General features: G+C 39.9%; 1 protein-coding gene across 3 annotated transcripts in view; it reads left to right on the top strand.

The window, feature by feature from the left end:
* Positions 1-221: 221 nt before the first annotated feature.
* The window catches only part of PLSCR1 (phospholipid scramblase 1), a 34,913-nt gene continuing 9,370 nt past the window's right edge, over positions 222-25,764 (top strand). The window contains exons 1-7 of one of the 3 annotated variants that reach the window (XM_006088632.3): positions 223-410; positions 9,758-9,783; positions 13,430-13,510; positions 15,152-15,396; positions 16,686-16,728; positions 18,271-18,491; positions 21,456-21,617. In XM_006088632.3, coding sequence (XP_006088694.1) covers positions 9,771-9,783; positions 13,430-13,510; positions 15,152-15,396; positions 16,686-16,728; positions 18,271-18,491; positions 21,456-21,617 — 765 coding nt within the window. In that variant the 5' untranslated portion in view covers positions 223-410; positions 9,758-9,770. Of the gene's footprint in view, positions 411-9,555; positions 9,635-9,757; positions 9,784-13,429; positions 13,511-15,151; positions 15,397-16,685; positions 16,729-18,270; positions 18,492-21,455; positions 21,618-25,764 lie in introns of those variants that run through there. The other 2 variants (XM_023753749.1, XM_014455771.2) reach the window with 2 other exon arrangements.

Below are 25,764 nucleotides of genomic sequence, written 5' to 3'. Positions count from 1 at the left end.
TCAACCCCACCCCTGACAGCCAACTCCAGGTAATGACCCTCAGTTCCAGTGTAGGCGCTCCAGTGCCCAGCTGCTCTGAGCCGCAGAGCCAATGTTGCTGCAGTCAGTCCAGAGAGCAAGAGGAGGGCGGGCGGTGATCTCCCTGCAGCTCCCCCTCCAGCAGCCACCGGACGTGCGCGCGCGCGGGACACTAGGGAACCCTTTTGTATACGTAGGATCCAGGAAACGAAACCAGAGCCTCCATTCAGCGCCAAGGTCGCTAAGAGGCCCCTCCCTGGTGACTTCCGGGGAGGCTGTGTAACCGGACACGCAGGGGCCACCCAGGGGCCAAAGGCAGCAGAGCCACCGCCTGCGCCTGGGTTCCCTTTTCTGGTCAGCGCAGGGCGGTCACGGAGCAGCGGCAGCCACAGGTGAGCTGGGGGCGTTCTCTGCCTCCTGGCGCGGGACTTCAGGGGCGGCTTGTGACACAGGGGCGCGAGGGCAGCGGGTTGCGCTGGCACTGAGATTGGCGGGTACCTGGTGGGACAGAGGTCCTGGGGGCCAAGGGAAGCCGCCCGGAAGTGGAGCCAGGGCTCAGGAAGGGCACTGCTGGCCACCGGGTGCTCCAGGCCAGGAACTTGCCCTGACGAGATCCCCGTCTGAAACCGCCAGCCAGGCTCGGCTTCTAGTGGGTGTCTTCACAGCCCCGAGAGCACCTTGAATCAAGGCACGAACCTGGGCCCAGGGGGATCTGCCAGCCCATTGGGGAAGTTGGAAGGGACGAGTAATAGAGCCTGCTAGCTGTCGTTGAACAGTAAACACTAAATAGGAGTGTGGGTGGAACTATGCCAGACACCCTGGAAAATCAGCATTGGAAAGATAGAGGCGGTTTGTAGAGGCCAAGACCATTATCTCAGGAGTCCCCCTGCCTGACTGAATCCTGCCTGTACTACTTAATATGGGGACTTCCAGCCAGTTTCTTCAAAGACCGTCCTTCCTTACCTCATTCTGGAAATTGTACAACTATTAAGATTTACAAGAGTTAGAGTATGACGTGAATTAGTGAACTTTGTTAGGGCAGGATCTGGCACTGCAGAAAGTACTCAGTGAAAATCAGTTCTTATTGTTTGAATATTTGACTAAGTTCAGCTTCTCCATGCTTACTATCTGGTTCCCTGGGGTTTTATTTATACATTTACTTATTCCTGGAATTCTGGCATGGTAACTTCCCAGTTCCAGGAACAGGCAGGAAACTATTGTTTCTCCTAGTTTAGAAAGATCCGGAACATGATTAGTACTGTGCAAAGTGTCACTTAGTGTCAAGTGTCAGACGATTTGGGATCACTTTTTCTCCCTTGAATTTTTGTAACAGCATAAGTTCCTCTTAATACTACCCTGACGATTGGAGGAGTTTGAAGGCTGAACTAACACAAGGCTGCTTGTAAAGTGAGTGGACTTTTGCACTTAGGTAGAAAAGTGGCATTTGAAATAGCTAGGTCATAGGAGATTAAGCAGCCTTCAAATCTGTAAGGCAGCTGTTCTTTCTGACTGAAAGGAATGAACTAATACAGTACACACCCTGTTGAATCAACAAGCACAAATTAAGTGCTTTGCCTTGGACTGGCTATGCTCTGGCCTTTCAGAGTGTAAAGTGCAGCTGGAGACAGTGAATGTGTGAGAACTCCATCCTCAAGTCTAATGACCTCTCCCTCCTAGTCCGTAACTCACAGAAATTTCCTTTTCTTGAATGAGACAAGCTCCCTCAGCCTCAGGACTTCTACCTATGCAGTTACCTCTGTCTGTAATGCCACAGCCTACCCACTCTTCACACACACTTCCTTCAGCTCTGGGATCTCTCTTCCTTGACACACACATCCCCACTACCTAACCCAGTGCCCCCATAACTCTATTATAGCAGCATTGTACTTATTCATAGCACTTAGAGTGTTCATAATAAAGTATTGTCTGTCATTTTGTTCTAGTGATTGTTACACTATTTTACATGCTCTATGCCTCTCATCATATAAAAGGCACAAGTTTTATACTGTTAATATTTACACAATATTTATAAATGTACATGCGCATTATATGTGTGTATATACACACACTGTATAGCAATTTCTTAAGTAGTGCTAAATTGAAAAAGTCAAAGTACAGCTGTTAATTAGTACTAACAACTGTGCTTTTCATTTTTCAAATTTTGAATGTAGTAAGTGCTTATGAAATTTCTAGCCTGGCTAGAACTAAAAACAAAATGGCCATGAGTAAATTTGAAATTATTAAGAGAGATACCATGAAGATAGTCTTTTAACAAGTTTTACTGAAACTGGACAATTTGGGAGATTTTTTAATTTTTATTTATTTTTTTATTTTATTTTTTTCCCCCACCCTTCCCCCGCCCAGGAGATTTTTTTTTTTCAATGAATCAAGGACATGAGCATAAAGCACATGAACCATAAATCATTTTAATTCAGCTAGTGAGTTAGCATTAAATAACCATTCATTTTTGGGGTGTAGTTTCCTCATTTATAAGGAGGAAAGGAAACAAATTTGTGAGGGACCTCTGGGAATTGTCAGCAAAGGCTTTGCAGAAGGAATAAAGCACCCATGCCAGGGTAACTGACATAAAGTTGTTTTTGTTTCTCTTATCTTTTTGGTTTACTTGTTAGTTTTGTAGAACACTTGACCATCACTTTCTCAGTTGGTCCCAGTTGATGCAATATCTACTTTTATCTTCAAAGTTTACTATAAAATGCTATCTCAAAGTGGTTCTGAGCATATTTGTTTTGTTTCCTTGAACATGAAATGCAGGAGTAGACTTTTATAGGAAGACTCCCCATTACCAGATACTTTGCTTTTGTAAATCAGCCTTAGCCACCTCACTTCCATCCCATATCTTGTACATGTATTTGGTGGACTGGTGGACTCAACATCTGTAATAAATTCATCTGGTTTTAGTCTACTTATCTTTTACCAAAACTACAGTTCAACAGATGAAGTATTTTTGTCCTCAGTGTTAACTAAAGCTTTTTAAATGCACAAAATTTACCTATGAACACAAGCTGAACAACATAGAAAGTATTTTTTTTATTTTTTTTTACAATTTCCTTCTTTTTTAAAAATTTATTTTCCCTTTATTGATTAAGATATTACAAATGTGTCCTTATCCCCCCAATGTCCTCTCATCCCCCCAATCCTGCTCTCACCCTCACCCCCTGTTGTCCACATCCATCGCTTATGCTTATATGCATGCATACAAGTCCTTGGTTGATCTCTCCCCAAAGTATTTTATTTGTAACCTACCTCAGCAAGTGTTCCTGTGCCCAGTTTCTCCCCTCCTCCACGCCTAATAACTCATTTTCACTTATTCGTAGGAATTTAGGAACATTTATGTGATGGACTGTAGAGCAATAACTTGCTAAAATAATTTAGAACATATATCCCCCATCTTGGGAATGTGAGAAAAAATTTTAACTAGTTTGTCTAGGGCCGGCAATTAAGAAGCAAATTTGGATAAATAATTCAAATCTAGTTTTGCCTAATTTGTAGGCATAGTAATTTTAGGATTTTCCAAAATGAGGGATGCTTCCCCCTTGGGTTCCAGATTTTATAGTCATACTTTTTTAAAAGCAACAAGATAGAAATTTTAGAACCCCAAGACATGGTCAAAAGGGTTTCACTGTATTATGAACTGTGGAACGATTTACTGGATATCAGCTGAACTATTTCTCCTTCTCCTGGTCATAGAAGTTTATAATTTGAAGTTTTTATTTGTCCTGAAGTAATTAAGATTTCAATGGTACAGTATATAATATGACTTCATTAGAGACTATATAGGATAAATATGACTTTCTCTGTCTTAGAAGATTTTTTTGGAATTTGTTTCTTATAGAAGTAGTGGAGGCATTATTTAATTAAGGTATCATGTTAATTAAGTAACTAATTCACCCAAGACTCAGCTCCGTCATTTCCAAAGCTGAGTGATGTTATGTCTTGTGATAGAATCATTAAGTTTGAGAAAATCAAAAGATCCTTAAAACAGCAAATAGTGGACAAGGATGAACTTGGTGGATATCTTTAATCCACAAGTGCTTTATTCCACCTGGCATACACACAGGTACAACTGTCACTTAACATTTTGCACCACAGCTTATGACATAACCATTTTTATGCTTGAGGCATGATGTAATAGTGAAAATTCTAAAAGCTATGGGAAAATGAGGGCCCAGATTGTGTTCCACGGTATTTTTCCCAACAGATACTCATCCTTACAAACTTGTAGTTTAAGACTCAAAATAATGTAATCAAATAGGAAGGAAAAAAGCAAATAAGAACAAGTGTGCTCTGTTTTGGGGTCAGTTTAGTTTCTCTTCTTTGGATTTCTGTACAGGGAGGGAATGATCTCTGACCCTGTGAAAGAAAGATATTCAAGTTGGCACTCATTTGGCAAGGACTTGTTAGGTCACAGCACTCCATTGCTCAGGAGCTTTTACCTTTTCCTCATGTGATTCACAGCATTTATTAATGATTTCCTCTTTCTGGCATACTTGTTCTTTCTGACTGGTCCTGAACTCCCCAGGCTCAAACAACTGAATGTAAAAACATATATTTTTAAATTAAAAATATTTTATTTTTTTATTTTTTAATTTTTTTAAAAATCTTTATTGTTCAGATTATTACATTGGTTCCTCATTTTTCCCACCATAACTCCCCTCCACCCAGTTCCCACCCCACCCTCCACCCTCACTCCCCACCCACTGTCCTCATCCATAGGTGCACATTATTGTCCAATCTCTTCCCGCATCCCCCACACCCCTTTCCCACCCAAGAATAGTCAGTCCATTCCCTTTCTATGTCCCTGATTCTATTATAATCACCAGTTCATACTGTTCATCAGATTATTTATTCACTTGATTTTTAGATTCACTTGTTGATAGATGTGTATTTGTTGTTCATAATTTGTATCTTTACCTTTTTCTTCTTCTTCCTCTTCTTAAAGGATACCTTTCAGCATTTCATATAATACTGGTTTGGTGGTGATGAACTCCTTTAGCTTTTCCTTATCTGTGAAGCTCTTTATCTGACCTTCACTTCTGAATGATAGCTTTGCTGGATAAAGTAATCTTGGTTGAAGGTTCTTGCTGTTCATCACTTTGAATATTTCTTGCCACTCCCTTCTGGCCTGCAAAGTTTCTGTTGAGAAATCAGCTGACAGTCGTATGGGTATTCCCTTGTAGGTAACTGAGTTTCTTTCTCTTGCTGCTTTTAAGATTCTCTCTTTGTCTTTTGCTCTTGGCATTTTAATGATGATGTGTCTTGGTGTGGTCCTCTTTGGATTCCTTTTGTTTGGGGTTCTCTGCGCTTCCTGGACCTGTAAGTCTATTTCACCAGGTGGGAGAAGTTTTCTGTCATTATTTCTTCAAATAGGTTTTCAATATCTTGCTCTCTCTCATCTTCTGGTACCCCTATAATTCTGATGTTGGTACGTTTGAAGCTGTCCCAGAGGCTCCTTACACTATCTTCGTATTTTTGGGTTCTTTTTTCATTTTGCTTTTCCGGTTGGGTGTTTCTCACTTCTTCGCATTTCAAATCTTTGACTTGATTCTTGCGCTCCTCTGGTCTGCTGTTGGGAGTCTGTATAATATTCTTTATTTCAGTCAGTGTATGCTTACTTTCTAGATGGTCCTTTATCACACCATCGAGGGTCTCATTAGATTTCCTGTACATCTCATCAAGTTTATCGACAGACTCTAGAAGCCTCTTGAGAGACCTCAAAAGTGTGGTTCTGAACTGAATATCCTCCCTTGATAGTTTTGTCCTGTTTCTTTGTCTCCGCATTTTTTACGCTTTCTTGGTACACCCCCTAGTGGTCTTTGTGCGCAGTCTTGTTGTAGTTAAGCCTTGATTGTTATAGTTAATACTAGAGGGATTTGACCTCCAGGCCGACTAGCTGTGATAATCAGCTGTGTCTGCAGTGGAAGAACTTGTGTCCTCTAGGGAGGTGCTAATCTAGCCTTTGCCTGAAGCTATCCGGCAAATGCCTCTGTGCAGGGCTTGGGCGGGGCGGGTCCCACGGGATCAACAGGGCAGAGGAGGAAGCAGTTATGGCTGCTCTCAGTCCGTCTCCAGGGGCTCTGCCTCTCTGTCCCAGCAACAGCTGCAAACCTCGGAGGGACCGTAGCCAGACAGTCCTTCTCTCGTTTGAGTCTGGGTCCCTAGAGACTTGCCCAGATCTGGAGCTCTGAGTCTGAGGCTCCCTCCGGATTGAAACAGACAACCACGCCCTCAGCCACCAGCCCGCGCTGCGCGCACTCCGCACCTTAGTATTTTACTTCAGCACTGCGCCTCCTCTGATTCTCGGTTCCTCCTAGTTGTAGAACTTCCATTCAGCCAGCCTTCCTGTGGTTCTGGATGATGTCCATTCCGTCTTTTAGTTGTATTTTTGAAGTGGTTGTTCGAGGCAGCAAACTCCGGCGTTAACCTATGCCGCCATCTTGGTTTCTCCTAAAAATATTTTATTTTTTAAGTAAAATTTTTTATTTTAATAATTTTAAAGTCCTCTCCCCCCACAGACACACACAGGGGGAACTTGTCTGTGTTCCTCCTCCAAGTATTATTCTGGATTTCTCCTTGAAATTAGTACATTTCTGACATTATAGGCAAGTAGAGAATGATGGAAACAATGGTCCCTTAAAATTGTTGTAAAATTGGTTAAAGGTATAAGATATTTTTTGACTAATCATATTAAAGAGGGTTGTCCTATGAACAATTGAGGATAAATAAAAACTTTAGAGATGTCCTGTCCAGCATGTTGATAAAAGGATATACTTTAATTCTACTCCACAACCTTAATCTTTTAATTTTATATATCTATGAAGGTACTCTTAGCATATTTTAAGTTAATGGGTATTACTTTTAATGTATAATATTTGATCATGGAAATGTGAGATTAACAAAAGTAACCATGGCATGTGTTACATATGACTTTAGTCTCCTTTTACTGTTCCTAACCTAAAACATGAATGTGGCCTATGAAAACTTTTAGCCAACTTTGGTTGCATATATGTTTATTTAATTATTGATCATCTTATAGATTAACTGAAGAAAAACATAAATTTTAATCTTTTAGCCTGATGAGGTCCACAACAGTTGGTTTCTGACTAACTAATGAAAACTTAGTTTACTATTATTCTACGAAAATCCAGGAAGTCAAATTAGTAACTCAAACAAATGTTTTGCTTTATTCAAGAGCCAAGTAAACCCATTTCGAATTATTCAACCATTGCTGAATTTCTTGAGCACACATAATTAAGAGGTGATTATAATTGGAATGTTCATAAGAGTTGTACTAGTTTACAGAATTTTATGCTTAAAATTAAGATGAACCCTGGCCGGTATAGCTAAGTGGTTAGAGCATCTGCTTGTGCACCAAAGGGTCACAGGTTCGATTCCTGGTCAAGGGCATATACCTGGGTTGCAGGTTTGATCTCCGGCCCCTATTGGGGAGGCATCCAATCAGTGTGTCTCTCTCACATTGATGCTTTTCTCTCTCTCTCTCTCTCTCTCTCTCTCTCTCTCTCTCTCTCTCTCCCTCCCCCCTCCCTCCCTCCCTTCCTCTCTTTCTGAAAAATTCAATGGAAAAAATATCCTTGGAAGAGGATTAATTAAAAAAAAAAGTTAAAATGAGAGGAGGGACATGAGTTATTCCTAGGAACACCAGATTTTAGTAAAGAATATAGAGGAATCAGTTGATTTTTAAAAATTTACCATTTAAGACACTACAGGAGGAGGCATTAATAAAGTGGTAGCAAGACGAGAGGACTTGGGAAGGTCAGTTCTGGTTTATGTTAGTGTGTGAGTCCAAGATAAGAGTCAGGTAACAGAGTTTTGCTTCATGTGTTAATTGTAATTAACAGGCATATAGGGGGTTGGGATATAAAGTGGAGAGATAAGAAATGTAGTGACAGGATAGGAGTGGGAAAATATAGGATTGGATCAAGGCACTGAAAGGCAGAAGTACTGAGTACAATGTTTATTATTATTATTACTACAGGCCCGGTGCACAAAATTCATGCGGGGGTGGGGGGGTGGTTCCCTCAGCCCAGCCTACACCCTCTCCAATTGGGGAACCCTTGGGGGATGTCCAACTGCCGGTCATCCCTCTCGCAATCTGGGACCGCTGGCTCCTAACCACTCACCTGCCTGCCTGCCTGATCTCCCCTAACTGCCTCTGCCTGCCTGCCTGATCACCCCTAACTGCTCCTCTGCCAGCCTGGTCGCCCCTAACTGCTCTCCCCTGCTGGCCTGATCGCCCCCAACTGCGCTCCCCTGCCAGCCTGGTCACCCCCAACTGCCCTCCCCTGCCAGCCTGGTTGCCCCAACTGCCCTCTCCTGCTGGCCTGATCGCCCCTAACTGTCTCTGCCTTGGCCTCGACTATCATGGCTTTGTCCAGAAGGGAGTCGGATGTCCAGAAGATGGCTGGTCGACCCAGTCTAATTAGCATATTACCCTTTTATTTGTAAAGATAGATTATATAGGATAGGATTGCTTAAATGGAGGGGGAAAGCCTTTTTCATCAGGAGGAGATGCTCTTGGCAGACAAAAATACATAATCCCTATATCTGGACTGATAGCCATATGCACTGTACTGCCAAACCGGTTATTAAAAAATTGAACCGCTTTCTTACACCTTACACCAAACAGCTGTTGCCTTAGACCCTCCTCAGCCCCCACCTTAGGTTCTGCCTTCGCAGTTCACCCAGATTAGATTCTGATTGGTCAGTTTCTATGCCAGTCAGCTTCAAAAGCTCCGCCTCATAGGCAGCCATTGGCTCCTCGCAGTTCACCCAGATTTGGTTCTGATTGGCCGGTTTCTATGCCAGTCAGCGTCTCCAGGCCTATCTTCGGCCTATCTCCGGGCCTGATCTGCAGCCTTCGTGGCAGCTGCGGATCAGGCTTTGCCTCTCTCTCTCTCAGGGCCTCGCCAGCATCCATGGCAGCTGCTGATCAGGCCCTGCCTCTCTCCAGGCCTCATCCACAGCTGCCACGCCCGCCTCGCCCCGCCCACCCCCCACTGCCCCGCCTGCCGGCTGCCAGCCTTGCTGTGATAGGATCCTGTGGGCCACGGGAGAGGGACCAAGAGGTGCTCCATGCACTTCCTGGTGACCAGTCGTCTGTCTGGTCATTTAGGTCATGACGGCCCCTGGCCTTTTATAATGTAGATTATTATTATTATTATTATTATTTATTCTTCAATAGAAATAAACAAATACAAAATTTCAGTTAGATTGCCATGGAACTACAACTATGACAACCCCTGAGGGTGGGTTATCTGGCTAAAAACAGGTATTAAAGCATAGAACAAAGTTTCATGCCTTTTCAGATTTAAGGTATTAAAGCATAGAACAAAGGTTCATGCCTTTTCAGATTTACCATCCACACTGGGCAGAACACATCCACAGGACCTGGAATTTCCAGAGGCGTTTGCAGTAGTGGACCTGATAGCTAATGTTTCTCTCTTTCATGCTGGATCATGTTTGGAGCCCAGCCCTGAGCTATCCACCAGCTGGCTGACCCACAACTTTCGAAGTTCTACTCAGAAATATAGCAATAGGGAATGGATCAAGACCAAAGGGTTGAAATGACCAGATTCTGGTAAACTAGATGAAAAGAGGAATATCTTATGTGCATATGTTCTTTCAGAGTATCTTGTTTTAAAAGTCATATTTGACATATAAAATTACAGCCGATGTATTAATATCAGGTCTTCTTTTTCAGAACTTTTATAATCATGGACAAACAAAGTAAGTAAATTATGTATTTACTTTTCTCCTATAATGCTAAATCTGCTGTTAATATATTATCAGAAGTTTTATTGAGTTTCTGAAATAATATAATTTGCTTTGTGTTGTTTATTCTTCAGAATCCTAAAGTCTAGTTCAGTGTTTTGATATACAGTATCCACAGATATTCACTACCAATAATTTTTTCTTTAAAAATACAAACGCCTTAAACTTAAGAAATTTTAGGCCTACTGGAAAATATGTTGTATAATTTATACTATATTTCATCCAGACCAGTTTTCCCTTGTATGTGTATTTCATTTACATAAAGATAATTCAAGTCATATTAATTAACATAATACATTTAATATGTCAGTTCATTGTAATAAAATCCTCACATAAATCCCTAATATGTGTTTCATAACATACACATGTGAATAATTTTAAATAAATACCAATCATTATATTCTGGCTTTTTTTTCTTTCAAGAAAAATTTAAATAAGTTAGGTATTGACCAAGCATGTAATAAGACATTGTCTGATTAAAAACCTAAAGCAGCCCTGACCGGTTTGGCTCAGTGGATAGAGTGTCGGCCTGCAGACTGAAGGGTTCCAGGTTTGATTCTGGTCAAGGGCATGTACCTTGGTTGTGGACACATCCCCTGTAGGGAGCGTGCAGGAGGCAGCTGATGGATGTTTCTCTCTCATCGATGTTTCTGACTCTCTATCCCTCTCCCTTCCTCTCTGTAAAAAATCAATAAAATATATTTAAAAACCTAAAGCAATATGTAGGGGGGGGGAATATTTTTTAAAAAGTCCTGTGTTCTGAAAGGATTTATATTCTCTCTTTAACTTTATGTAGGTAGCCAAAGATGTTTATCTCTCACCACAGTGTCAGCCTTGCTACATGTATATATTTATTAGGACCAGAACTTTGGCTCTTCTTCAGGAAGTTTCATGTTTTTCTCTTAATGTTTGCTATGTTAACTTAATCTTAGTTACAAAACTCAAAGCTTTTTAAATGTAAGTTATATAAAGCTTTTAGTTTTGTAAATAAGATTAAATACATGTGTACATTTCACTTGTTTAATGTAAATTTTAGGATGCTTCAAATCACTTTAGAAAGATTCTTTTGGCCACAGTCATAATCACCTTTTAACTCTTCAGTTTCACATATATAAATTGTATGTACATGTATGCATCAATAGAAGTGAAATGTACATATGTACATAAATATACATATATAAATTAAAATGAAATACCTTTACAACAATGTGATACTCCTATGACTTTATGTTATTTTAGGCTGCATTTCACAAATTCATTTGTAATTCATATGCTCTTTGCTCTACTTGACCACTTGCCCATTCATGTATTTATCTTTGTATAAATTTCCACTAATCCTGTTACCAGGATTATTGCTCTGGTACAAAAATCCCAGAGATAATGAGGTCCTAATTTCTTGATTCTGTGATGTCATGGACATATGTTTATCTTCACTATTGTGGTGAACAATGGTATTTGCTCAGAAGTGCCAAAGTGTGACATATCATTTAAGGGTAGGTCTTAAAGTCAGATTTGCAGTTTGTTTCTTTCAGATCTGTCGAGTCTGACCCTGTTGTCTCTAACTCACACTGAGAGTGGGGAATCTGGGCAGAGCCTTGAGAGCTAGAGAACTAAGCAAGGCCACTCATGTGATGCTGAGAAACAGAAAGGCATGGTTGGGAAAAAAATGGCTTGCAGTAATTCAGAAATCTGTGACAATTTGGTGTGTCTATCCAGGGGAAAGGCCTGATGGAAATAGCTCTGTTGCCTGAATTTGCAGTCTCCATGGACTCCATTCTGCTGAACTTATTATGAAGCAATTGAATGGAGGAGAGAGTGGGCCCACAGTCCAGCCTTCCTGCTGAAACCACGAATTGAGTCATCTTTAAAATCTCATGAAAGAGAAGCATACAGGGGAGGTGTCAGGTTGAATATTAGGCCAACATTTTCTTCTGTATTGATGCCATGTCCCCATGATTCAAAGAGAAACTTTGAATTTACAGTTAGTAAGTCATATGAAAGAGAGGAGGACATAATAAAAGTGGAGAGTCCACTAGACTATATGTTCCATGAAGACAGAGCCAGTGTAGCCCTAGAGTCTAAGTCAGGGGTGAGACAGGAGATACTTATTGTCCAGCTGGGTTGGCCACTAAATGAATAATTGGAGAAACATAAATATAAAGAACTAGGATGTTGAACTATTTGTACATATATTAGGATTAGTTACGGCACATTGTATATCATTTGATTAGCAAATAATAACATTTAACCTGTTAATTTATTGTACTTAAGTCAGTTTTGATTTTTATAAGTCAAAATCAGTCAAATATTAGCATTCACTTTGGTCAACCTTATTAGGGAAGTCCCAGAGTAAGCATGAAAAGGATATTTAACTACAGATATAGCCTGGCTGCCGGCATGGCTCAGTGGTTGAGCATCGACCTATGAACCAGGAGGTCAGAATTCAATTACCGGTTGGGGCCTATGCCCAGGTTGTGGGCTCGATCCCCACTGTGGGGTGTGCAGGAGGCAGCCAATCAGTGATTCTCTTTTATCATTGACTAGAGGCCCGGTGCCGGGGTCCCTTGTCCTGGCCTGTGGGGATCAGACCAAAACTGGCTCTCCGACATCCCCCAAGGGGTTCCAGATTGTGAGAGGGCACAGGCCAGGCCAAGGGAACGCACTAGTGCACAAATCTAGTATGCATATAAGATCTTTGGTTAATCTCTCCCCACCCTCCCCCCTCCTCCCTTCCCTTTGAGATTCATCAGTCTGTTTTCATGCTTTTGGTTTCCACTCCTACATTGAGCGTCTGCCTCCTGGTGGTCAGTGTGCATCATAGCTACCGGCTGGTCAGCCGGTTGGCTGGTTGCTTAGGCTTTTATATCTATAGATGTTTCTATCCCTCTCTCTCCCTCTCCTTTCCTCTCTGAAATCAATAAAAATACATTTAAATACATATATATGCATTATTTTAAATATTAAAAAATTCCTAGAGCCATGATTATAGATATCTTTAAAATCATCTATAATTCTTCCATTACCATTCTCACATCCCCCTAGTTTTATTTATCTCTTCACACTCTATATGTGGTTTTAAAACCATCTCTTTTCTAATACCAACAAAATCAGAGTATGGAAGTGAACACTCATCCAGCACAGTTTAAAACTAGAAATTCAAGCCCTGTGAATTTAGCTGTTTCATTTTATCCAAAAGGGAATATGTTTACCCTGGCTGGTGTGTCTCAGTTGGTTGGGCATTGTCTTGTGCACCAAAAGGTTGCCAGTTTGATTTTTGATCAGGGCACATGCCTGGGTTGCAAGCTCAATCCTGGTTGTGGGGAGGGAGAGACATGCGGGATGTTTCATTCTTGAATCGATGTTTCTCGCCTCCCATTCCTTCTCTCTAAAAATCAGTTGAAATTTTTTTTAAAGGGAATTTGTTTGACACATGATTCTGTGTCAAAATAATTCTGATAACAGGCACAACTTGTGTTAAGTGAAGAATTCACTCTATTTCAATATAGCACAAGATCATGCAAATGAAGTTACCTATCCACAGACATTATATTTTTCTTTTTAATGTGTATTTTGTTAAAGCTTAACTCTCCTTGAATTACAGATGCACAAATGAATGCTCCTCACCCAGGAACAAATTTCCCAGCTGGGTATCATCCTCAATATCCTCCGGCAGCATTCCAAGGTAAACTCATTTGTTTAAAGAATAAAGTGAAAATAAATCAATCATTGATATTCTCCAAAGGGAGTGTGTGCATGTCTGTCCATCTGTCTGTGTATTTATTATAGTACTAGTGGCCCCGTGCAGAAAATTCGTGCCCATTAAAAGGGAATTAATTAGAGGAAATATTTTAATATTGCTATTTGCCCTTTCTCTATAGAAGTGTCAGAGATGAAAGAAAATTAGTAAAATGTATACGAAAATCTCCCTCCTGTCTGAGTCTGGGGCGCGCCGTGGGACCCAGAGTCAAGTCCCCACCCACCCGCATGCGCCTCGAAATTGCACGAGACCCAGACCTGGCCTGCCCCACCCCGTCAAGCCCCACAGGGCAGGGGGCCCAGCCTCAGGTCCCCCGACCCCACGCCAGGGCGGGGGTGGGGTGCGGCCTCAGGTCCCCCAGGCCCGGCGCAAGGGTGCGAGGGTGTGAGGGCGTGATGACAATTTGCATATTAGCTCTATTATGTATGATTGCACTTTGTTGAAGGTGCAATAATGAAATTGGCAGAGTAGTTCTTGATTTGTTTTGGTTGACTATATGTTATCATCAATAGCATTAAAGTATTTTTTTATTGATTGTATTGATTCTCCATCTCTTCAGAAAATTGTGATCATGAAATCAATCAGTTAGGAGATTTGATCCTGAGTGTTTTTGAGTCATGTGGGGCTGAGGTTAATTGTGTTCAGAGAGAGTCACAGAAAAGACATGACTGCTTAAAAGGAAGCTGCAGGCTATAGAAACGCAGCTACTTGGGGATATTCTCATCTTCATCTGATAACAAGTGAAAGCTTTCCTTTTGTATACATGCTGGACCATGCCTTACATGTAGAGGGTCTTAGGAATGGACTATACAGTGGATTAAACTCCAGGGAAATTGTTAAACCAGAAAATTACATGGACAGTACTGGAAGGAATGACATGCCTGTACCTCTATACCAGGGTTTCTCAAAAGCGGCACTGTCATATTTTGGGATGGATAATTTTTTTCATCAGGGTGCTATTTCGGGCATTTTAGGATATTTAGCAGCATTTCTGGCTTCTGTCCACCAGATGTCAGTGTCATCCTCCCTTCTAGTTGTAACAGCCAAAAACATCTTTAGAACTTGCCAAATATACCCTGAAGAGACAAAACTGTTCCCAGTTCTCTCTATATATATATAGAAGATATGATTTTTTAGAATTCCAAAATTTCCAGTTTTACAGAGTGCTTTGATCCTAGAAATGCTGGCTCCTAAAGCCTTTATGTTGGACCTTCTACTCAATGTTCTCTCTCTTTTCCATGAAGGCATTTCAGAATATTTGTGCAAATGACTCTAGATCATTGTTGATTCTTTCACTTTCTTAGGTATTAAGCATATTTTCATCTGAGTGTTGAATAATAAAAATAAGGCCAGGGCCAATTCTATTCTGCCCAAAACTCTCAAAATATAAATGTATATGATATTTCATTGAAAATTTGATGAAAGATAAAAACATGAAGTTTAAGCTTCATAGAAACAAGATTCCTAAACTGAAATTTCAGTTTGTAGATACTGGGGTAAACCCAAAGACTTGATGTTTCCATTTTTCGGTATAGTTACAAATTATTTCACTTGTTCATATTGCAGGACCTCCAGGACATACTGGCTACCCTGGCTTGCAAGCTGCCTATCCTGGGATGCTAGCAGGCTATCCTGTCCCCCAGGCTGACTATTCAGTCCCACCACCTGGCTGTTCAAGTGCTGGTCCAGTGGGCTTTCCTGTCCAACACCAGCCAGTGTATAATCAGCCAGTTGGACCTGCAGGGGTACCATGGATGCCAGCACCACCACCTCCATCAGACTGTCCACCAGGGTTGGAATATTTAAGTCAGGTAATTTCAAATACCTCGAATAGTCATTCAAATAAAACTGTGCTTCCAGTTTACTTATTAACAAATGACTAATTAGCAAATGTCTGAAATGGTAAAACAACATTTTTTGCAAACAAATTACTCTAATTCTTCTAGGTCAGGTTTACTTTTATTTTTATTTTTTAAAAATATAGTTTTATTGATTTCAGAGAGGAAGAGAGAGGGAGAGAGAGATAGAAACATGAAAGATGAGAGATATTCATTTATCAGCTGCATCCTGCATGACCCACACTGGGGATGGAGCCCACAACCCAAGCATGTGCCCTCACTGGGAATCGAACAGTGACTTCCTAGTTCATCGGTCGACACTCAACCACTGAGCCACACTGGCTGAGCAGATCAGGCTTACTTTTAAAGCAAACTACATATGGCTTAAGAAATTGAATTTTCTATGATCTTGAATATAATCTGATACTAACCAACAGCAAACACTTATTAAGCACCATTTTCCAGGCTTTGTTCCTAAGTATAATACAAGTATTAACTCATTTGATCCTTATAAAAGCTCTATGATATTTAGGTGTTATAATTATCACTATTTATCACTCAACCACTGAGCCACACTGGCCAGGCCATTCAATAGATATTTTTAATTAAAAACATATTAACTTTAGCTCTGGCCGGTGTGGCTTAGTTGGTTGGGCATTGTCTCATGCACTGAGAGGTTGCTGGTTCAATTCCCAGTCAGGGCACATGCCCGGGTTGTGGGCACAATCCCCAGGGAGGAGTGCAGGATGCAGCTAATGGATGTTTCTTTTTCCCCTTCCTCTCTCTCTAAAAATCTATAAACTATTCTTTAAAAAATAAAAGAAATAAAAAATATAAAGTATATATTAATTTCAGGTATATCTAGAAGTAATATAAATTATCATTAAATATTGATAATATTGGTAAGTATTGTTAATTGATTATATGTATTCTTTAAAATATAAAAACCGCCGAAACCGGTTTGGCTCAGTGGATAGAGCGTCGGCCTGCAGACTCAAGGGTCCCAGGTTCGATTCCGGTCAAGGGCATGTACCTGGGTTGCGGGCACATCCCCAGTGGGAGATGTGCAGGAGGCAGCTGATCGATGTTTCTCTCTCATCGATTTTCTGACTCTCTATCCCTCTCCCTTCCTCTCTGTAAAAAATCAATAAAATATATTAAAAAAATAAAATAAAATAAAATATAAAAACTGATGTTAATTTGGTTGGCTTAAAAATGTGATATATAATTTACAGTTTAACTTTTTGTTTTTATTATAATAGATAGATCAGATACTGATTCATCAGCAAGTTGAGCTTCTAGAAGGTATGTATTGATTGTGTTGATTATATTTCTAGAAAGAGAAGACATTTGTGCAAATAAAGGCATATCAACAACCACAATTATAACACTTTAACAGATGTGGAATGATTAAAACTGTTTATTTACAAATGTCTCTCATCCTGATAATTCATTTCTTGAACTTAGGAATCAAGTGGTAAAATACTATTACTCTGGGCATCCATCCTTATGATATAGACCCTAATTTAGAAGGAAACCAACCAGAATTTACTTTTGCTCCCTCTTCTCTCTAGAAAGCACTTCAGTGATTTATCACTTTATCTAACCTCTCTCACTCTGGCTTTTCCTCCCCTAATATGTGATAACCTTGAGATTGGCACAGAGCCACGTGCAGTAGTGCACTTATCTTAGTGCATTTCCAAAGTGAATACATTTTTTGAATCTGGATGGGTATGTTGTAGAAAATTACAATCCTGCCAACAGTTTCTCTTGGGAGTTCAGATGAACCCTATAAAACCCTTTTGCCATGGGCCGAGGATTATCACTTAGGATGTTGAAGGATGCTGATCAGCAGGCCTAGAGATCTGACTTCCCAAAACAGCATTCCTGCTCATGTGAATGGGTCTGACTCCAACAGATGTCTCTCTGGGTACAGTACTCCTCACATATAATATGAGCATAGGAAGTCACCAGATGTTTCAAAACTCGTGCCGGGAAGATTCATGAACCATAGTGTCTTTTTTCCTAGATATAGACTTTAATGAAAACTCTTCACCTCTCTGCAAAGTTTCTTACCACTAGTAGAAATTATAATATTAATTTCACTAGTCGGTGATAGATTCAATTACAATAAAATTATTATCTATTATATTCAGATTACATACAACATACATTGGTAGGTATTTATAATGTTCTCATTATTGTTAGTTTGTTTAAACTAAGTTTAAACTCCTGGAAAGGAGCTCTTTGTTGTTGGATAATTTGTATTCTGAATTTTTTTTTCATGTTTTATTTTAGGGAATTTATTTTTGAGATTATAGATCCTCCCAAAAGACCCTATATAGTACAGTACTCCATTAGTACAGTACTCCATTCATAGTTTTTAGATTTATAACATATATATATATATACATATATATATATATTTTAAAGTGTATACTAGTATATATTAATCATAAAACATAAAGTTCCAAATTTAGTAATTATTAACTATTTGTATGGATTGCTTAGGAGCTGGAAAGACATTTTAAGGTGAGCAAATAGTATGAGTTCTTAAGTCTCCCTTTTCAACACGATTCTATGGAATTAGGAGAATATGGGTTTTTTTTTCCATGTCTCACACAGGACTCTTAATTTTGTATACTTTCATACTCTCTCCTAATTCTCTTCCTTTGTTGTTTTTCCTTTGTTGGAATCATCTCCAAACACCTTTCCTTTGCTTTCTCCCAATGTGACATGAAGTATCATCTAAAAATTGTATAACTAGATATTATAGTATCTTAGGATAGATTCAATCCTATATTCTTTTATCATAATGGTCATAATGACTCCCTTTTATGTTTTTAGTCTTAATAGGTTTTGAAACAAATAACAAATATGAAATTAAGAACAGCCTTGGACAGAGGATTTACTTTGCCGTGGAAGATACTGATTGCTGTACCCGAAATTGCTGTGGGGCTAATAGGCCTTTTACCATGAGGATTCTTGATCTTATGGGCCGAGAGGTCATAACTCTGGAGAGACCACTAAGATGTACCAGCTGTTGTTGCCCCTGCTGCCTTCAGGAGGTCAGTGAGCATTTAACTGGGTAATATGTAAAGTAGTTCAACAAGAATTATCACCCTTTCATTGAAACTGTATAATCAAATAAGATTTTCTAAAATTTGGTCCATGAACTATTGTTTTATGCTTGAGAGTAATTGGGAGAAGAAGGGTGGCAGGTGAAAAATAGTGAGCAGTTAGCCCCCTGGCCCTGAGAAGTTCATCTCATGGGAATGAGCTTCTGCTCAGAGTCAGACTTTGGGAAGAGTTGAGAAGATAAGGCATGCTGGTAAAGTCCCTTACTTTAAATGACCATGAGAGGTCTGGCTAAAGCCAGAGGAGGGCACCGCAGAGAATATCCTAGGATACAATTCCAGGATCAAGTGTACAGAAGAATGAAGAAAAGAACAGATATGTCCATCTCACAATTTTGGCCAACCTATTATGGAAGAAACCTAGGAGATACCACCTTTGAGAAATGCCAACTCGTGTGTTCTTAAGTTCCCCATTAAAAAAAATTAATATATTTGTGCACCTGTAATAGGTATATGCTAGGTGTGGGTGCCTTCAATTCTATAAAGACCAAGTGTCTATTTCATATTACTTGTCAGCTAACTGGTACAGAACATGGATCTCAGGGGAGGCACCAGGGAACAGAGAGCATACAGGAAAGTTGGTCTTTGCCTCTATCTCCACAGCTACTTGTCACAGCTGTCATTCCAGACAAGTAGCTGTGAGACCAGGTCACAGACCGACCAAAGCACAGGCACATAGATATTTGAAGTCTAAGACTGCATTTATTTTCAAAAGATAACTGAAGCTATTCCTACTGAATTATGTTGTGTTTTGTCATTTAGGTTAGGTATAATGGTATCTTTCCATAGGAATATCTGAGGAAAAACTGAGAGTTTGGTGGAATATGCTCTGAATGTAAAGAGCACATTGACAAACATTATACTATTGACCTTAGAAAATAGTTTATGACTATGTCACTTACACATGAGCATGCTAAGGAACTCCCTAAGTCAAGCATGTCAAACTCAAAGACTAACATGGGCCAAATAAACAAGGTTTAAGTTTATGTGGGCTGCAAAAAAACAAAAGCCTCAATTTTCATAGAAATATTGGTTTATTTCAATAGAGACATGCTGAATACAAAGGGCTGAAATAAATGAGTACTTGTTAACATAAAATAATAGAACATTTTAATAAAAATTAATATTTTTTCTTGAGCATTAACTTACCAGACACTGAATACTGCACAAATTAATAAGCATAACAAAAATAAACCTATTTTTCTTGTTCTCCAAAAGCAAAATATTTCTCATTGCACACACCAAACAAGTCAGTACAAGACTAATGACGTGGCAATCCGCTGCTAAAATATTCGCTGCTAGTATTAGTGGAGAGAGATGGTGTGCCTGTGTGTACAGCGCATAAGGGAAATGAATGCAATACAATTATAGTAATTAGTCATTAGCGAATGTTGTAGTTCATCCTATCTAATAGAGAGTGAATATGCTAATTGACCATCATGCCCTCAAAGATGGTGGCGCCCACAGCCACAAGATGGTGGTGCCCAGTCCTCTCAGCTCCGCCAGTGTGGCAGGCATGCAGCATGGCTGGGCCTGCCCCCAAGCGGGTCCAGCCTCTCCACATGCCTACCTCTGGAGTCTCCCAGTCCCTTCAACCCCTAGCTGCCCAGGGCCAGTCCGAGGCACAGGCAAGCCTCGGATGTTGGCTGCCCAGCCGACGCCCAAGGTGCAGGCAAGCCTTGGATGTTGGCTGCCCAGCCTCCCAGGGCTGCCCGAGGCTCAGGTAACCAGGGCCAGCCGAGGCTTGCACTGCTGGCAGTGGCAGCAGCAGAGGTGTGATGGGGGTGTCACCTTCCCCTGATCCCTGGGTCGCCTCCCTCCCCTAAGGGCTCCCAGACTGTGAGAGAGGACAGGCTGGGCTGAGGGAATCCCCCTCCAGTACATGAATTTTCATGCACCAGGCCTCTAGTTATTAATAATTATGTATAACAGGATATTGTAAAAATTAAGTTATGCAATTTTTATTAAAATGTTTCTTACATACCATTATATTAGCCAGGCTGCAAAAATGTTTGTTGTGGACCATATGTAGCTCATGGGCCGAGAATTTGACATGCTCGCCCTAGGTCACCCCGCTAATAGCAGAGCCAAGATTTTAGGCCCCAGTTCCTTTCCATTATAGAGCCATTGCTACTCAGATTTGAAAATTGCACCAGCAATCAAGATTCTATTCATACATCTAAGCCACTGTTTTTATAGGAGTTTGAGAAAAAAGTACCTTAATAATTTCAACATCCTATATAATAAAAGCCCAGTGACCAAAATGGTGGAACGACCAGAGACCAGGGAAATCAGGCAGGCAGGCAAGTGGTTAGGGGCGAGCAGGCAGGCAGATGAGAGGTTAAGGGCGAGCAGGTAGGCAGGAGAGCGGTTAGGGACTATCAGGCAGGCAGGCGAGTGTTTAGGGGAGATCATGCAGGCAGGCGAGCAGGAGCCAGCAGTCCTGGATTGCGAGAGGGGTGTCCAACTGCCGGTTTAGACCCAATTGGGCAAGCAGGAGCCAGCAGTCTCAGATTGCAAGAGGGTGCAGGCTGGGCTGAAGGACCCCCCCACCCCCATGCAAGAATTTTGTGCAGCAGGCCTCTAGTGTTTCATAAGTATGGAAATTTTTAAATGTACAGGTCTGGAGAGCAGTGCTGAAGAGTGGAGTCTATGCATGCAGCCTGTCTGAGTGTGTGACTCATCTCATCTACTTTGCAGCTAGGGAATCTGATAAAGTTAGTTAACTCTGTTCTTCATTTACTTCCTCCATGAATAGGAATAATAGTACCAACTTGTTGTAAATCAAGTGGTGCTTAGAACAGTGTCTGACACTTAGAATATATTCAATAAATAAGAGCCATTATTAGACATCATTATTATTATTACAATTTACATGTTCTTTTGCTTTTGTAGATAGAAATTTATGCTCCTCCTGGTGTACCAGTGGGTTATGTTATTCAAAATTGGCACCCATGCCTGCCAAAGTTAACCATTCAAAATGAGAGGAGAGAGGATGTACTCAAAATTATTGGTCCATGTCTTGTGTGCGGCTGTTGTGCAGATGTTGATTTTGAGGTAAGAGATTTAATCATGTTTATAGGTTTTTCTTTCCTAATATAATAATAATATAAGTTGTGAGGATGTTACAAATATATTAAATAAATATGTGTATCCTAATAGCTCAAGAGGGAGACACTGCTCGTATATTTAACTTTGGTCAGAAAGGAAGTCATTAATCTCATTGAGCTTCAGTGTTGATTATGCTAAATGGAAAAAAAATGCAGAGCATTGCCTCACCCTCTTTACTGAGTGTTTGGTGTTTGTATTTGTTTGGTTTATCTATTGGCTCTGTGGTATTTTCTCCATAAATATATATTCTCCTTTTTCTTTTCTCTCCTATCTTTTTTTCTCTCTCTTAGATATCATTTGTGCTCTCTTTTCTCTCCCCTAATTATCTTTTCTCAGGTGGTTGCTTATATTGGGGTTATCGGTGCCATGAGTACATTCATGCTTTGTTCCCTTTGGGTCATGTCTTGTTAAGGTGAATATTTTGGGATTAGTGTTCTACATTCTATTTTCATCTTTCCTTTAGCATCCTTTTATTCTACCTCAACTTTACCTTTATCCCAAAACTCTCTTCCTCACTTTTCCCCTTTTGTTGTCCTGTTTCTCTTACCCTATCCCTGCTTTAGATTTTCCCTATTCCTTATTTTTACCCCCTGTTAAAATTTCACCCTCCTTATATATCTAATTACCAATCTCTTGCTTTAAATCCATATACACCTCTCTCTGCTCTTTCTTCACTATCCAAAGTTATTTTTCTCTCTGTCGTTTTGTTGTTGTTTGCTTGATTATTGAGTATATTGGGTTTTTTTTTTTATGCTTGTTTGTGAGATAGTTTTGCTTTTTCTTTTTATTTTTCTGTCAGTTTTTTTTTCCTGGTTATTTTTTTGCTTCTGTTTTCCCTCACCTCGCTTGATATTACTTGTTGTTTGTAGTTTGCATTCATCTCCAGGGATCTGTTGCTGGAATTTGTTGGGATTAGTGGCTGTTCTATTGGAGTTTTCTCCCCATACAAATAGTTTCTTCCCCTCTTCTATTTCATTCTCTTTCTTTTCTCTCTTACTTTTTTTTTCTTCTCCAAATTTCATTTTTGCACTCCTTTTTTTTCTTTTTCGCTTTTTTCTTTTTCTCTTCTTGCTCTTAATCCCCTAATTCTCCTTGATCTGGTGGTCACCTTTATTTGGGGTTATTAGTATTATGAATACATTTCAGTGCCATGTGCGTTGTGCCTTGTTGTGTTGTATTTTGTGCCTTTAACTCAACGCAGCAGAGAGAGAACTACATAACCAAACACCTGGAGAAGAGAGATCATGGGGAGACAAAGAAACAGCCCTCATATGAAAGAAAAACAGGCATCACCAGAAAAGGAAGTAAACACAATGGAGGCAATGGAGGCAAGCAACCTGTCAGAGAAAGAATTCAGAGAAATGATCATAAGGTGGATGAAAAGAATGGAAGACAAATTCAACAATATGTGTAAGAACCAAGAGGAAATGAAGAAGAACCAAGAAGAAATGAAAAATGACATCACTGCTATAAAGAACTCAATAGAAAGCATCAACAGTAGACTAGAAGAAGCAGAGGACCGCATCAGTGAGCTAGAAGACAAGGTAGGAAAAAATACCCAAGGAGAGCAGCTTCTAGAAAAAAAAAAATTAAAAAGCAGGAGGAGAGCCTAAGAGAACTTTGGGACAACACGAAATGAAACAGCATCCACATAACAGGGGTGCCAGAAGGAGAGGAAACTGAGCAAGGAATAGAAAACCTATTTGAAAAAATAATGACAGAAAACTTCCCTGATATAGGGAAGAAAAAACTCACACAAATCCAAAAAGCTCACAGAGTCCAAAACAAAATGAACCCCAAAAGACCGATGCCAAGGCACATCATAATTACAATGGCAAACACAAAAAACAAAGCAAGAATCTTAAAAGCGGTCAGAGAGAGACAGAAAGTTACTTACAAAGGATCCCCCATCAGACTAGCGACGGATTTCTCAACAGAAACACATCAGGCAAGAAGGGAATGGAATGAAATATACAAAGTAATGCAATGGAAGGGTCTGAATCCAAGAATACTGTACCCATCAAGGCTATCAATCAAAATTGAGGGTGAAATCAGGAACTTCACAGACAAAAAAGGACTACGGGATTTTATTACCACCAAACCTGCAATGCAAGAAATGCTAAAGGGTCTGCTGTAAAAAGAAAAAATAGGAAACAAAGAAAGAACACAGGGGTAAAGAATAAAAATGGCGACAAACAAGTATCTATCAATAATAACTTTAAATGTAAATGGAATAAATGCCCCAATCAAAAGACTTAAGGTAACTGAGTGGATAAGAAACCATGACCCATATATCTGCTGTCTACAGGAAACCCAGCTCAGAAAAAAACATGCACACAGATTGATGATGAAGGAATGGAAAAAAGGTTTTTCAGGCGAATGGAAATGAAAAAAAATCTGGGGTAGCAATACTTATATCTGACAAGTTAGATCTCAAAGTGAAGGACATAAAAAGAGATAAGGAAGGCCACTTCATAATACTAAAAGGAGCAATCCAACAAGAAGAAATAACTCTGGTAAACATATACGCACCCAATATAGGAGCACCCAAATACATAAGAAAACTTATGGAGGAGATCAAGGGAGAGATTGACAGCAATACCATCATAATAGGGGACTTTAACACCCCACTATCACCATTGGACAAACTCTCTAAACAAAAAAATCAGCAAAGAAACATCAATCCTAAATGACTCACTAGATCAGATGGAATTAATTGACATCTTCAGAACATTTCACACCAAAGCCACAGAATATACATTCTTCTCAAGTGCATATGGGTCATTTTCAAAGATAGACCATATATTGGGTCACAGACAAAGTCTCTTCAAATTCAAGAAGATAGAAATCATATCAAGCATCGTCTCAGATCACAATGGCATAAAACTGGAAATCAACTACAATAAAAACAATCCAAAAAAATCAAACACATGGAGACTAAATAGCATGCTATTAAACAATGACTGGGTTACCAGAGAGATCAAAGAAGAATAAAAAAACATCATGGCAACAAACGGCAATGAAAACACAACAATCCAAAACCTATGGGACACAGCGAAAGCAATCTTGAGAGGGAAGTTCATAGCTCTACAAGCCTACTGTAAAAAACAAAAACAATCGCCGAAACCGGTTTGGCTCAGTGGATAGAGCGTCAGCCTGCAGACTGAAAGGTCCCAGGTTCGATTCCGGTCAATGGCATGTACCTGGGTTGCGGGCACATCCCTAGTAGGAGATGTGCAGGAGGCAGCTGATCGATGTTCCTCTCTCATCGATGTTTCTTACTCTCTATCTCTCCCTTCCTCTCTGTAAAAAAATCAATAAAATATATATATATTTTTTAAAAAAATACAAAAACAAAAACAATGATGATAAATTACCTAACCCTATAACTGAAAGAGTTAGAAAGAGAGCAACAAGAAAAGCCCAGTGTAAGCAGAAGGAAGGAAATAATAAAGATCAGAGTGGAGATAAATGACATAAAGACCAAAAAAACAATACAAAAGATCAACAAAACCAAGAGCTGGTTCTTTGAAAGGATAAGCAAGATTGATGAACCTCTAGCCAGGCTCACTAAGAAACAAAAAGAAAGGACCCAAATAAACAAAATCAGAAATGAAAGAGGAGAAATAACAACAGACCCCACAGAAATACAAAGGACTGTTAAAAAATACTATGAACAACTCTACTCCAACAAACTAGACAACCTGGAGGAAATGGACATATTCCTAGAAAAATACAACCTTCCAAAACTTAATCAGGAAAAATCTAAAAATCTCAATAGGCCAATAACTATGGAAGAAACTGAAGTAGTAATCAAAAAGCTTCCAGCAAACAAAAGCCCAGGACCAGACAGCTTCACAGGGGAGTTTTACCAAACATTCAAGGAAGAACTAAAACCTATCCTCTTCAGACTAGTCCAAAAAATTCAAGAGGACGGAACACTTCCAAGCTCATTCTATGAAGCCAGCATTACCCTAATTCCAAAACCAGATAAAGACAACACAATGAAAGAGAATTACAGGCCAATATCCCTCATGAACATAGATGCCAAAATCCTCAACAAAATCCTAGCAAATCGGATGCAGCAGTACAT

The sequence above is a fragment of the Myotis lucifugus genome, unplaced genomic scaffold (assembly GCF_000147115.1).
Source record: "Myotis lucifugus unplaced genomic scaffold, Myoluc2.0 scaffold_50, whole genome shotgun sequence".
NCBI classification, from domain to species: domain Eukaryota; kingdom Metazoa; phylum Chordata; class Mammalia; order Chiroptera; family Vespertilionidae; genus Myotis; species Myotis lucifugus.
The sequence above is the reverse complement of the archived record's forward strand: the minus strand, read 5'-3'. Positions and strand labels throughout refer to the sequence as shown.